The 13,902-nt window shown below is 38.3% G+C and overlaps 3 protein-coding genes and 1 long non-coding RNA gene across 4 annotated transcripts in view; 2 read left to right on the forward strand and 2 right to left on the reverse strand.

Annotated features, from left to right (window-relative positions):
* Window positions 1-19: 19 nt before the first annotated feature.
* rbm48 (RNA binding motif protein 48) lies at window positions 20-2,180 on the forward strand. The gene is made up of 5 exons (XM_015054160.1): window positions 20-191; window positions 838-1,028; window positions 1,134-1,279; window positions 1,367-1,923; window positions 1,998-2,180. The coding sequence occupies exons 1-5, from the start codon at window positions 45-47 to the stop codon at window positions 2,058-2,060; spliced, it is 1,104 nt and encodes a 367-aa protein (XP_014909646.1). The 5' UTR covers window positions 20-44; the 3' UTR covers window positions 2,061-2,180.
* On the reverse strand, window positions 2,130-4,311 carry clxn (calaxin). Its single transcript, XM_015054163.1, has 6 exons — window positions 4,125-4,311; window positions 3,835-3,993; window positions 3,402-3,506; window positions 2,600-2,751; window positions 2,331-2,435; window positions 2,130-2,242 (listed from the first exon to the last, which is right to left on the reverse strand). The coding sequence occupies exons 1-6, from the start codon at window positions 4,198-4,200 to the stop codon at window positions 2,195-2,197; spliced, it is 645 nt and encodes a 214-aa protein (XP_014909649.1). The 5' UTR covers window positions 4,201-4,311; the 3' UTR covers window positions 2,130-2,194.
* LOC106960823 (uncharacterized) lies at window positions 3,661-11,854 on the forward strand. The gene is made up of 3 exons (XR_001427657.1): window positions 3,661-3,671; window positions 4,101-4,111; window positions 11,758-11,854. It is a non-coding gene; the product is annotated as an uncharacterized LOC106960823 (long non-coding RNA).
* The window catches only part of sytl1 (synaptotagmin-like 1), a 13,542-nt gene continuing 5,187 nt past the window's right edge, over window positions 5,548-13,902 (reverse strand). Inside the window, exons 3-15 of the mRNA XM_015054159.1 lie at window positions 13,186-13,337; window positions 12,979-13,090; window positions 12,824-12,878; window positions 12,689-12,722; window positions 12,568-12,608; window positions 11,092-11,211; window positions 10,801-10,967; window positions 10,530-10,632; window positions 10,270-10,431; window positions 8,668-8,746; window positions 8,480-8,579; window positions 7,538-7,743; window positions 5,548-6,324 (exon numbers count right to left, since the gene is read on the reverse strand). Coding sequence (XP_014909645.1) covers window positions 6,182-6,324; window positions 7,538-7,743; window positions 8,480-8,579; window positions 8,668-8,746; window positions 10,270-10,431; window positions 10,530-10,632; window positions 10,801-10,967; window positions 11,092-11,211; window positions 12,568-12,608; window positions 12,689-12,722; window positions 12,824-12,878; window positions 12,979-13,090; window positions 13,186-13,337 — 1,474 coding nt within the window. The 3' untranslated portion in view covers window positions 5,548-6,181. The remainder of the gene's footprint in view (window positions 6,325-7,537; window positions 7,744-8,479; window positions 8,580-8,667; window positions 8,747-10,269; window positions 10,432-10,529; window positions 10,633-10,800; window positions 10,968-11,091; window positions 11,212-12,567; window positions 12,609-12,688; window positions 12,723-12,823; window positions 12,879-12,978; window positions 13,091-13,185; window positions 13,338-13,902) is intronic.

The following is a 13,902-nucleotide window of genomic DNA, read 5'->3' on the forward strand; positions in this document are numbered from 1 at the left end:
TCATAACAACTGCTGGCATTTATTTTGAAGGGCGTCAACCGGAAATGCATTTTCTCACAAATATGGCGGCCCCTGTCAACAATAGATCGGATTGTTGGAGAGTCCCAGAAGTCTACAAACATCACGAACAGCAAAGAGTGTGCATTTCTCGACCAAAATACCGAGAAGGGAGAAAGGCCAAAGCAGTTAAGGTAAATTTAGTTTGAAAATGAAAGTGTACCCTAATTTATGGAACACATGAAAAGCTAAGCGAGACTTTGCTTAACCACAAACATCATACAAATGACATATTTCCTCAGTTTTAGTGTGGTACATTTGGGTTTTATTATGAATCTGCCCGAGCTTAGTGTCGTGTTCAAATTGTGCAAACAATTCACTTGCATTTAGTGTTTTTTCTTTTTGTTGTTGTTGTTTTTTCATATTGTGCCAGTTTGCAACAAATGACATTCGGTGGTACATTGCAAGACAAATTGATCAATGCTATATCCAGTTAGAATAATTTTTTGTGAAATATAAACAAAGAGAATACACAAAGTTAACGGCAGAAATACCTCTGTCAATTGGATTTTCCAGGAAAGAGGGTCACAGCCAAATCCAGAATCAGTAGGCAATGTGTTCTACAGAAAACTGGAACAAAGAGAGTACAGGAAATGTACAGCAAAGGAGTTGGCAGCAATTGCTCCAACGACGCCACACAAAAAGTCTCAAAATGTTATTCCTAAACAAACGCCGCAGATGGACTCACCTTAACGGCAATAATATTTGTTAAACTATGACTTATTATTTTAAAAGACCCTTCGAACTACCAATCTGAGCACATTTGTTTTCTTTCATCAGGTTTACACCATAAATCTAGAGTCCCGTTACCTGATGGTTCAAGGGGTTCCAGCCATCGGCGTAATGACGGAGCTGATCCAGCTGTGTGCGCTGTATGGCAGCGTCGAGGAGTACCGACCCCTGGACGAGTATCCAGCCGAGGAATTCACTGAGGTCTACCTCGTCAAGTTTCAGAAACTAACAAGCGCCAGGTACGTTGTGTATGAATTACTTTGGTCATAGGTCTTCAGTAATAAAGTAAAGTACACCTTCTCAATGATTTATTTATTTATTTTGTTTAAATTGTCTGGTTTCAGGGCAGCAAAACGCAACATGGATGAGAAGAGTTTCTACGGTGGTGTGCTGCATGTGTGCTATGTCCCAGAGTACGAGACGGTGGAGGACACCAGGCTGAAGTTGCAAGACAGAAGAAGTTACATTGCCAGAGCAGCTCGGAGTAGAGGTATGATGACATTTTAATCTGTAGATTTAAAGATATGATTTGAAATATTTTAATGTTTGACTTTTTTTTTTCTTTCTTATTCCAAAGCAAAACAAAGAGAAAAGACAGAAGCAACACAAGAAAGTTTGGTATTATCAGAAGCACCAACCTCATCAGACAAAATTTCCACCAGTCGTGATGTAACATCTAGAAATGAAGATACAGGAGAGGCTTTAAGCCTGAGCCACTATTCAGAGTTTCCTCCGCTGCCATTACCACCTCAAGAACATTGTTCATTCAGACAAAAAAGTCACCGCAGACTTGTACCAACAGAGGATAAAATGGGGACTTTGCATAATGCCTTCTATAACGTAGAACAGCAGCAAGTGGACAGTTTGAGCTCCAACCCAACAACCTCTAACAGGGAGCAAGGCACGGAGAGCAGACTGGGTCCAAATCCTGGTTCTGGAGTCAGATTTATTCCAAGGATCACTAACTTGGAGAGCAGAAAGCGCAAAGTAGAAGAGTCTGGAGAGCCTGCTGCAAACGTTTCTGGAGAAAACGAGCCGCTGATTGGACCTAAACTACCGGAAGCGGCAAAACTGGACATGGAAGATGAGTCTTTAAACACGACCGTCGGCCTAATCAGGAGCACAATGAAGCAGGTAATTATTCAGTGATTATTTTTATTTTTACATAACAAATATTGTGGCACATTGTATGTCTGTCTAATTCTTAGGTGGGATCAGTTCCAGACCTCAAAACAGCTAAGAAAAAAGCAAAACCACGTCGCCGGATATAAACCGGACCGATGTCCACCACTGCTTTGGAAGTTGAATGTCTCTCTTTTCAGATTGCATTTATTTATGTGTTGCAAGCAGATACTACGATTTTTATTAAAGACACAGCTGAAAGTTTACACTGATATGAATTGTTTCATTGCTCTGGTTCCTTAAAAGCAAGCTGCTCAAACTTCGCAATGATCTGAAAGAAGAAAAAAAGAAACAGTTTATGGGATTAAGAACAATGACAGAAATGTAAACTTTATTCGTCTTGTAATTTGTCAGATTACCGTGTTATCAGGGAGGCAGGGTCCAAATGCCTGAAGGAAAAGGTTCTCATCTAGTACTGATTTTTGAAAGTCATCAAAAGACAGCATGCCGTCATGATCCAGGTCCTAAAAGGGTGGAAAGACGCAACCGGTAAATCAACTACAAATCGACATTTTAATTTTTTTTTTTTTTTTTTCTGAGACGATCAGACCAAAACCTCATCTCTAGCCTCGATGAAAAAGATTAGAGTTCCCAACAAACCATTATATTTGAACAGTGATCTCCTCACCATCTTCTTCATTGTGATCTCAACCACATCTTTAATTCCTTCGTCTGGATCCTCCTCACTAGGCCATTTGATGAAGCTGTGCTTCAGCATGTGAAAAATCTCGTCTTTGGAGATGAACTTGTCATTATTTAAGTCATACACTCGAAAGGTGTCTGATTAATGCAAACAAAAAAAAAAAAAAGAAAAGGTTAACATCTGGAAAAATGTGGAGAATCAAAAGTGCTACAGTTTTTAGAAAAAGTCAGAATTTAATTTTAATTCTAAATACTTCTAGATTTTAGTCCTAATTATTTACATGTCTAATGTAGGCATAAATACACATTGTAATAATGTCATATTCAAACTGGAAGTCATGTTTGAATATGACTTCCATATTCAATCATGACAATGGATCATGTGTTCCATTGTACCATGAATAATTTAAAATGTGATCCTAAAGTTCAGGGTTCTTTAGTAGTCTTCAAACCTAAACACATATAGAATTTGCTTCTATTATTTTTCCAAGTATGGTTTAGTTTGGAAAAATGAAAAATCCATGGAAAAAATATTTGATTTGTCAGACTTTTTCTGCTTTCTGAAGGACAAAATTCTAGAAATGCCTACTTACACTAAATTAGTGTAAAACCATATTGAGGTATCAAATTAAGTTTACTATTCATTAAAAAAAAATGCTTCCAGGTCAGATTAATGGCGATATCGGTAAATAAGGATTTAAAAACTGATTTTGTTTGACTAGTGGCATTTGTGGACTTCCATAAAGTGCATGAAAGATGAGCTTAAGAACACAGAGCTGAGAACTTGCGCCTTATTTTTTCATCAAGAGTCCCACGAAGAAAAACAGCAAGTCCTCTGATCCATTCCTCCAGAATAATGACACCGTGGCCATCTTTGTCAAAACTTCTGAAAACTTCCGAACAGAAAAAGTGTTACAAAGCTGCAAACCTAAGATGTAAAAAAAAAAAAAATTCACGGGATTGTTAGCAAGTCTTTTAAAACGTTAGTTTCTATCAGAAGCAAAAAGGTGGGGGGCAAGGGGGACGTCAGCACTTGTAAAGGCAAGAAAATATCTAACGTTTAACTAAAAACGAAAGGGCTTTTGCACATATTCAATATGTTTATTATCAAAGACAAGTTGAAGTTTTCTAAATGTTGAATTTAAGAAAAATAAGCCTAGAAAAAAATCAGATATTTATCCATGTTCCAATTATAGTGAATCCTGCCAAAAGCATCAGTACCTCCGTCCATCATTACGGCATTGGTCATCTCAAAAGTGCCCTGCAGTAAGCCTCGAAACTTCCCTCTTTTCAGGCCATTTGCTGGTCGCCCTCGGCTGAACTGCTCCGCCATAAGGCTGTTAAACATCAGGATCAGACTCTCGAGCTCCGTTTTATTGACTAAAAAACAAACAAAAACATATAATTTCATATATTGTGACGTTTTGACAGTTGTAACTTTGTGATTGTTAGGGAAATGTTAGCCAAATCTGAGCAGACAAAAGAAGAAAACAGGCAGGTAGAAAACTCACAATGTTCGACTTTTCTCGAGAGAGCTTCAACCTGGGCATGTAGCACCTTTTTGCTCTTAGCCGTCATTTCCATCATTTTTGAACAGCTTCTTGGTTGGTTTGACGCCGCTTAGCGAGAACTGCATTGGTTTAGGGAGGAAGAAGGGTTGTTGACTGTGCGTATCCATGGCAACAGCGAGGAACGGTAGCTCGCGTTTCGGAAACGGACTGCAATTTAAAAGCCTTTAGCATAGCAGTGTGGTGTGCTTACAGTATAGTTGTGATTTGTAGTGAAAATATATATATTTTTTGTTCTTACAATAAAAAAAATAAAATAAAAAAACACGACACAACTTATGTGGGGTACACCCAAATAAATACCCCCAGATCCATGCTTTGTAGAATAAAATTTTTCTGTAATAGTAGCTTTTTTTAAGGGTATGTCTGCAGCTGCTTTTCACATCTTCAATTTCCGTCTCTCCTTTGCAAACTCGCTCAAGCTCTGTTCTCTGGCAGCATACCGAGGATACATGTTTAGCTTTTGCCACAGGTTCTCTTGGATTGGATTGAGATTTGCACTTTGACTCTATCTGAAGGTTTTCGGTTGATGGAAAATGGTGAGAAGTGAGACACTGTGACCAATTAAAACACATTTACAAAACAAATTTAGAAAAAGGTTTCACCACACACATTTTGTTTACAAACTTTAGAACATATTAAGCATAGTTGTCATATGCTACAAAGGATGCAATTATGTTCTTCTTTATTTTATTATTTAACCAACGATAGGCATAAGCTTACCAACTATCCAATGACAATTTCTGGCAAATCACATCAAGTAATAGTTAAATATTTGATGCTGAATAGAAAAAACTCAGTCAAAAAGCCAGTGTGTCATCAGTTGTCACCATCTTATTTTACACAAACACAAGCAGCATTACTATATCCATTGCAACATTCACTAAGCTTATTCTTTTATCATAAAAAGGTAACACGTAGTACACGCAAAAAGATCAGGTTGCATTTAATGGCTTTAAGATTAAAGATGAGGGTAAACTAGTTCAAATAAACTAATACCAATATTTTTCTCCAAATATGCTTTTCTGGTGGATCACCATATTTTAATGTAGCAAAATAGGATTAAAACTAAACTGATTTTGTAACTAAAGATGCTGACATATTTTGTTACAAAACCAAGCTCTGTAAATGTGAGACAGGGTTCTGTTTTAAAGCCCGACATGAGATTCATTGCACCCAGTTAAAAACCCATCCACTTTTACAGAGTAGTCATTTCAAAGCTAATTTTTTTTTTATTCTGATATCATCCCAGATGAGAACAAAAATCCCGTCACTGCCACCTGCTGGACTAAACCTGCATAGGTTCAGACTGCGATTCTGTCATCAACTCTCTCTTTGATAAGAAAAGAATAGAGAAATTAGGGTTGACGTTTAAACACCTTCTTTTGTAAAAGTGTAACATTACATGACCTTATCTTCTGTTTAGGCTACTAACCACATAGTCATTTAAATAATTTCGTTACAAAGTGTGTAGTTATGAGGTTCAAACACAAGATTGCAACGAGAATCATTCAAATGTGTTTACAAATGAGCCACTAATGAAAGAATATCAAACTTATTTTTACTAACAGAGTCAAAGATGATTGAAAAGAATGTAACAGCCCTAATACAAATAGGAAAAAGAGGATTAACATTGGGTATCTGCTGTTGTCCAGTAAAAACCATATTTTTATGCTTCCAGCCATAAGTGTCAACGAGAACAATCACTAATTTATAGATTACATTTAATATTAAATGAGTAAACTGCAATTGATTATAAATGCTTTTTTTTTACCAGATTAAATACTGAGTGAGCAAAGTTAATTTTAAAACGCAGACATCTGCAGACACATGACTTATTCCTATACTTTAAGAATATTGCACAACTACCGACTTCATTTTCCGTGTGAGCGTCAGTGTACATCATAACAGAGAGGTTACATGGTGCCAATAACAAGGGGTTTCTCCCATCAGTCCAACAGATGGAACATGAATGAGTGTTGGAGTGCAAGACGCTACGGTCACACAGGCCGCTGAGTCAGGTTAGTTCTGATCGGCAGCGTCATGTCGATCCAGCGGTTCGGGTTTTCGATCATGGAGGTCCACACGGTGACTTCGTCTTCCGTGGAGTCCATCCAGCTAACGACTTCGCCGTAGCTCTGACCTGGCGTGAGGAAATGACACAAAGAAGTGTTGCTGTGGACGTCATCAGAAGCATGCAGCCAGGATATGTCACCACAAAAAAAAACAAAAAAAAACAGTGTGTATGCATATTTTTGCCTTCTGTCAGTTTTGCATGAAGTGATTCGTAATGAAACAAATTGTGCATCATGTCAGAACACTTTGAAAAGCAAAAATACAATTTACAAAAGTCCACCGTTTGCGATATTTCTGTGAATATCCTCAGAAGGTAAATCATGATGTTTACACATAACTGACTCTTTCAGATGTCAGTTAAGCAATACAGGGGAAAAAAACAGAAGCAATCCAAGATGTACACCATCTTGAAGTCATCAGAAGCAGGAAGTATCCCCAGACCATCATACTACCACCGCCACCGCACTATTTCACTGTCTGTATGAGTTTTTCTGTTTCCTTTCATATCTCATCAGCTCAACAATTTTTTAAAATATTTTTTTAACGTAAAGGTCATTTTATATTCAGGTATCTTTGTCTGATTTTAAAATCTAAAAAATGCAAATGATCTGAAACATGTACAGCAAGTATAACAAAAAAACAAAGCAAGCATGTAAGAAATTGTTAAGGAAGCAAAAACTTTTTCAAACCCTTTTGCAAGATGATACGGCTTCTTTAACCTGGGCTTCTACAGGATATAAAACAAGCCAACATGTTGCATTTAGAGATATTTTTGAGACAACCTTGCTTGGGTCACAGGACCTTCTGAAACATTTGAAATTCTTATAATACTTTGCCAATGTAAAGTATGGAAGTCCCGAATAACACCAATCAGCCTTACTGGCGTTAACACTAACCAGTTTATTATTTAATATGTCATATTTACAGGTGAAAGAAAACCTGCTGCCCTGGTAACTGCATTATAGCATTAAGATTATTTTGCATGGACAAAAGATGAGGGAGAAAAATTTCAAAAACATTCCCAGATGCTAAGCGTAGGTCTTTCTATGAGAGTTTTTTTTTTTTTTTTTTTAATTTTTACCTTTTAGCAATACATAATCTAGCTACAATATCACAACTGTAAAATGAACGGGGAGGGGGGGGGGGGTGGTGTTGTTTTTTGTTCCCTTTGTGAATACCAGAACCTGTGTGAGGTTTATTCACTTGAACGTTGCCAGAAGCAGCTGTTTGGTTTAATCTAAAGCAAACAGCTAAACTAATAAAAGCATAAAGATTCTCACCGGTCCCACAGCTCAGACGAACCCCTCCCAGACTGTCCGTCTTCAGTCCGTCTCTGTGCCAGACGGTGAGCTCGGCACAGGCCTCCCTCAGGTCGCTGCTTTGAAAGCCGTCGTAGACCATGGTGTGGTTGTACGTCGGACTGATGGAGTGCTTCACCACCCGCGTCTTCTGACCGCTCTGTCGACTGACATCTGGAAGGATGTAGCTTGGTTTGGAAGGGAAGGGAGAGACGATCGAGACTTGATTTTAGTATATATATATTTCAAGCGACTACAGTGGGATTACAAAGTTATAGGCAATAAAAATGGTTGTGTAGGAAAAGCATTACATAATTGTTTATGGCTTTAATATGCATTTAAACGTTCGTGCAGAATTCAAAATGCGACATATTTTGATAGCACAATCACTTCATACATAAGGATTTTTGGTAACGCTTTATTTGAAGGGGTTTGCATAAGACTGACATGACACTGTCATAAACATGACATAACATCTGTCATGAACATTCAGAAGTCTTTATGAATGTTTATGACAGTTGTCATGAAGTGTCATTTGGTAAATAATGACACTTTTAATGCAAAGTTGCTCTAAAAGTTGCGTTAAAAGTCCATTAAAAATGCTAACTTTGCATTAAATTACCATAATTTACAAAATCATGCAAAGTTTGCACTTTTAATGCAACTTTTAGAGCAACTTTGCATTAAAAGTGTCATTATTTACTGAATGACATGTCATGCCAGTCTTATGCACACCCCTTCAAATAAAGTGTTATCGGATTTTTTTATTTATTTTATTTTTTCAGATTTTCAATTTGTGAGAAAATAGTATAAAGTTGATACTCTATAACAGAGTTGCCAGTGGTCTGTGCTGTATTGTGTGTACTACTGCTTAAAATAAATGAAAAAGAATGTGCTGACAAACATACTGAAGAGCAAGCGTACCTTTTCACAAAGGAGTCAATAGCACCTCCTTTCTTAGTCAGGAGACCTTGAGCTTCCCTGAGCCAGATGTGAACCTCTCCTGTCAAAGGCAGACCGCCACCTGAACGCAAACATCCAAACAAACACAGAGAACGTTACAGTACTCACGCATCTGTGGCGTGGATGCCGGTCAGGTTTATTCCTCTCACCCTCAGATCCCTCAGGAGCAAATTTAATAGACAACATGAGGTTTCCTCTGGTGCTGATAGACTCTGGATTCAGGTGAACCTGTATGTAAAAAAATAAAAATAAAAAACATCAAAAGGATAAGAGCAGAGCAATGGATGAAGGCGCAGACTTGTGAAGGCTGGGACAGACCAAGGTTATGTAAAACCTTATTTAAAATTCACAGCATGTCTTCCTCTTCCTTCAGCTCTCCCAGACACAAGACACACTCCTCCCCTTTTATCTCCGACAGAGCAGCTAAAATGTCTGTTTCACATTCCGTCAGATGCCGAAGAAATACAGATGCAGGCGGCAATGCTTCCACCACCATTCATTTCATGACCAAACACAATTTCAGTTCCACTTTTGAAACGGTCTCTCATCATGTTCTCTTAATGATTAGAATAAGTTGGTATTATTACACTCCTCATGTTGTACCTCGCAGCTCGTGTGCAGTTAAAACGTTTTAGAAAAAAATGTTCACCAGTCACCAGTGGTGTTCTTCTGCCTCTTTTGGAGATTCATAGGGAAGACACGATCATTCTTGTTGAGACCAAAACCATATGTACGCTATAAAAATGAACCTTTTCCCTCACTCTCTGACAAGAAATCAGACAAGCATTTCTCATTCTGGGTCAGTTGAGATTACCAAAAATATATATATTTGTCTTTGCTTGATGCTAAACAAATAAAAAAATTACGTTTTTTTATTATTACTATTATTATTATTTTATTTGCATCAAATTATTATTTTTAATAAACTGGCCTTAATATCTGATAAAGTTCCTTTTTAAGCTTTGATCAATCCTGTGTCGAGTGCTTCAACACAAAAGCCGCCTCTCCTTTGTCCTTATTTTAGCTGTACTACCGTTATCGTACATTTTCTGGCTACATGTTGAAATGCTTTTGGTGAATCTTCTCTGTCCAATTTATCACATTAACTTTTGCACAGGCTTTAACTGACGTTAAACAGCTGCCTGGGTCATTACTCCTTGTCGAGCAAATTACTCTGGTCTTTCATTAGCTCCCTGTAAAATACCAAAATGTGTTTAGCTCTTCTTTTTGTTTTTTGTTTTGTTTTTTGTTTTTTACTTCCTACTCTCTCTCTCTGATCTTTTACACCCACATCACTCTGATTTTCTGCACATTATCATTTTTTTCCACAGTCTAAGATCCACATCATCCATTTCCCTCGTTGTACCCCCTGCAGGCCTGGCTGTTACTGACTGCGGCGCTCTCAGTCAAGCGGCCAAGCATCTTAAAATCTCTCTTATCACATTTTCAACTTATATTCTCTCCCTACAGCCAAAGCTGTTCTTAAAACATCTTTTAAAGTCATTTACGTTTTAGATTTTTTTTTTTTTTTACTGTTGACATTTATATGTCATGTTGTGATGACTCTATAGTCTTTGGCCCTTTTAACAACGGTTTCCTCCGTATTGTCGATCGGTATTTTCACTGCTGCTTGGTGTTTTTCAGGGTCCAAACAGTAACCTTTAAATAAAATGCCTACTATTTTTATTGCCCACAATATTGCAGGAGAATTTAATTTGCCTGAAACTCTTTCGGGATGAGGCATCGCCTACCCTGGGCTGCAGATCTTGCCACAGGGGTTCAGTGCAGGTCCAGTCCCAGAGTCCCAGGGCCACCTCCACCTCCCCGAGAAACACATTTCTTCCCAGAGGTTCAGCGTGCCACACAGAGAGGTTCAACGTCCGACTGCGCAGCTCCCCGATAAGGACTTTATACTGAAACAACACAGTCAGAAGAAATCCGTGAACGGTTTTGAAGGACACTGATTACAGTTGCCCGCTTAATGCAATGTGAGCTTGAGAGAGCATCTCACTCTGAGTGTCTGATCATAGACCGGGTTTAATGTTTTCTTCTTGACCGACGTTTTCTTCTTGCTGTGATGCGACTTGTCTGGCAAAAGATAGCTCTTTACATATCTGTGAAGTACACACACACACACACACACACACACACACACACACACACACACACACACACACACACACACACACACACACACACACACACACACACACATTTGCATATTGATTCGGAGCTTGACACTACCGCTCTGAAGCTAGTCACATGAAAACACAATTGCTTACGGGTCGGAGCGGTTCTTGCGTGCTGAAGCAATGTCCTCACAGCGATACACTTTCACCTGGAGCTCCTCCCTGTGATTGTCGTAAATCAGTGAGTACTGGATACGGCCCCTCACCTCCACCGCTCCGAAATCCCCCGAGCTGAACAGACTCATCATGCTTCCACCGAGCTGCAACAAACACACAGAGACCAGCTCCTGCGTCACTGTCCTGAGCTGAGTCATCTTTGCGTCCCCTTGATCGTCAGCTGATCAAATGTGTGTGTTCAGTGAGTGTGCGTGCGTGCGCGTGTACCGTGTAGCTTGATTGAAGGCTACCGTTGGAGCTGCTGGTTTTCACAAAAGCTGGATCTGGCTCTGTCAGGCTGCCGTTAGGAGAGTCTGAGTCCCCGTTGAGACCCGCAATGAAGTCTTCCTAAATGGAAACATTCACAGGAGGGTTTAGTTCTCGTGCAAAGGTGACATATTTCTTCAAGATGCACATGTGATTCCATGAACGGGTACACAATTTCAGTCAAACTGTTCAGATGATGCCATGACTTTCTGAACATGGTGCCTGAAATTGAGTTTAAACATTAATTACAAAGAAATTCATACCCTGACTTGAAAAGAGTTGAATTGTGGGACTTTAATGGCACCCTCCACATTTAATGGGGATTAAAAAAAAAAAAGCATCATAATTTACTTTTTACAATTTGATCCATGAGTTAATTCCTGAATTTCTTTTTACCCTCTCTTCAACAATGGAAAAACAGAGTATATGCCATCACAGTAGAGCTAGTGTGTGTTCTCTTGGTCTGTTGATAAGTCAGGAAAAGGATATGAGCAAATTTGCACAGTTATATAATAATATAACTCTGAAACAACAGGAACTGTGACAAACTAGACTGGATGAGGGTCCATATTTATCTTCCCTTCAAAAAAAAAACATGAAGGATGTTCATGGAAGGATGTTTTTCAGGAAAAAAAAGGGTGTTTCTATTGAAACGTAACTATTTTTGCCTGCAAGTTTTGTTATACATTTGTCGATATAGAACCTTCTAGCCAAACCGATGAACATAAAGGCTTGTTCATCGGTTTGGCTAGATGAACAAGCCTTCATCTAGCCATGATCCCTAATGGCCATAAAACCATTAGGGATCATGGCTTCATGATCCCTAATGATCAATGCTGCTGCATTGATCATTAGGGATCATGAAGCCCCTAAAACAAACATTTTACATGCAAACTGGTTGGTTGGGAGTAAATAAGTGCCATTGCGAACATAAATATGTGGAATTTGTTAATTGCTTCGGCAATGATATGTGAAACTATGTCCTTTTTGTCAAATGAGGCAAAGATTGAATTTTTTTGTAGCTGCAATAATTTCAGTATTACACATTTTCATTCTCACTCACTAACTTAATGTAGCCAAATAAAATTTGTATGAGTTTTTTGGGGGGTTTTTTAAGCGGCCAACTGTGTATAGGTAAACTTAGGCGGAGCAGAAATGTTTACACATATAAAAACTACTCGTGGTACGACTGTTTTGCTGAAACCTTTTCCGGAGAATATACTGAAGCCCAAACACTTTATATTGTCACTGTACAAATATCATCCTCCAAACAATTGAAAAGTTTTGGAAGGGAACATGTCTGACTTAGTGTTTCACGCAATGTCAAATGTTGACTCAGTGTCAGTGGATGGGAGTTAGAAAACGGGCTAGATGGACACTGTTTACCGAAGCGGTTAGTCATAGTACTGTGTGAGTGTAGGCGGGCAGTGTGATCACCTCAGGTTCTTCTGAGTGGCCATTATTTCTTGTTTCGCACTCTGTGAGCAAAACAATGTGAACATTGTTACTCAGAAGCATCCAGTGATGAACAAAGGATTTTTGACATTTCTTTTCATACCTTTGCATGGAGAACTGTTCGCATGATTCAAAACCTGTAATTGGAAGAAATTTGGCATTTAATTTAATATTAAAATGGGTAGCTCATAAATAATTTATAGTAGAGGATTTAAAAAAAAAAAATCCAAACACACACATGCTCTGCTGGTGTATCAGGTCTCAGTAAGTCGGGTTTCAGATTTTCCTCACTTCTGAAAGCGAAGTTAGAAATCAGAAACTGGAAATCAGAAATTGTTCCGATAATATTTACTGCGAGCAGAGCTTTTAATTTGGGGGGTCACTCTGACTGACCTTCCACTTCCCTCTTCTGTTTTGTCCTGCTGTCTTCCTCCTGCCTCAGGAAGGACGCCGTTCACCGGCGTTTCCTGCTTCTCTCCGATGAACAGCTTATTCAAGTTCACATCTGTTGCCATCACAACCAGAGAACATTCACCGAGATAAATAGCCCTGCAGCGGCACAAAAGAACAGCCCCTCTCACTTAAGTGGCGAGAACTCACCTCTGCTCTTTGTCTTTCTGTGGCGTATGGAGGCCCGAATGAGGTCAGAGCCCGAAGTCCATCTGCAATGGCGTTTACTGTACTCCTCACTGAACCATTCTCCAGAAAGGAGGCGCAGACGAGACGGATTTTTTTCTGTCTGCTCCAGATTCCTGCACCATCGACAGAGATCCAGAAACTGATGAAACTGAAACCTGCGGAACTGATATCAGGCTACGTTAACCTGTTCACTGTTAACGCTTGCACGCAAGTCAGTGACAGCTAAGGAGAAATGTTACTGTTGACACTTTGACCTCAGTTAACAGTTAATTTTTTTTCCAAGATAAAAAAGAAAAAAAAGAAAAAAAAAAAAAAAGGTCCGTCAGTAAAATATCACATCTGTCTGTAGAAAATGTTGATATTTTACGTGGGAATGGGATAATAGCAGAGGGGATTCAAATATTTCATTTCATTTCATTCATTAATAGAAAAATTAAACATTAGGACTAAAAATAAACTTCCCAATTACATATTTGACCTAGGCTGTTGAAAACAAGCACAATTAATATTTGATTTTGAAGAAAAAAAAGATTTTTATGCTATACATTTTGAGATTGAAAATTTACAAAGTTTAAAAATATGAATATATATATATATATATATATATATATATATATATATATATATATTTTATATACAAATATATAATCTATATGTTATACATGTGTGTGTTTATGT

The sequence above is a fragment of the Poecilia latipinna genome, unplaced genomic scaffold (assembly GCF_001443285.1).
Source record: "Poecilia latipinna isolate Pla-1442-1.1 unplaced genomic scaffold, P_latipinna-1.0 Scaffold1232, whole genome shotgun sequence".
NCBI lineage: Eukaryota > Metazoa > Chordata > Actinopteri > Cyprinodontiformes > Poeciliidae > Poecilia > Poecilia latipinna.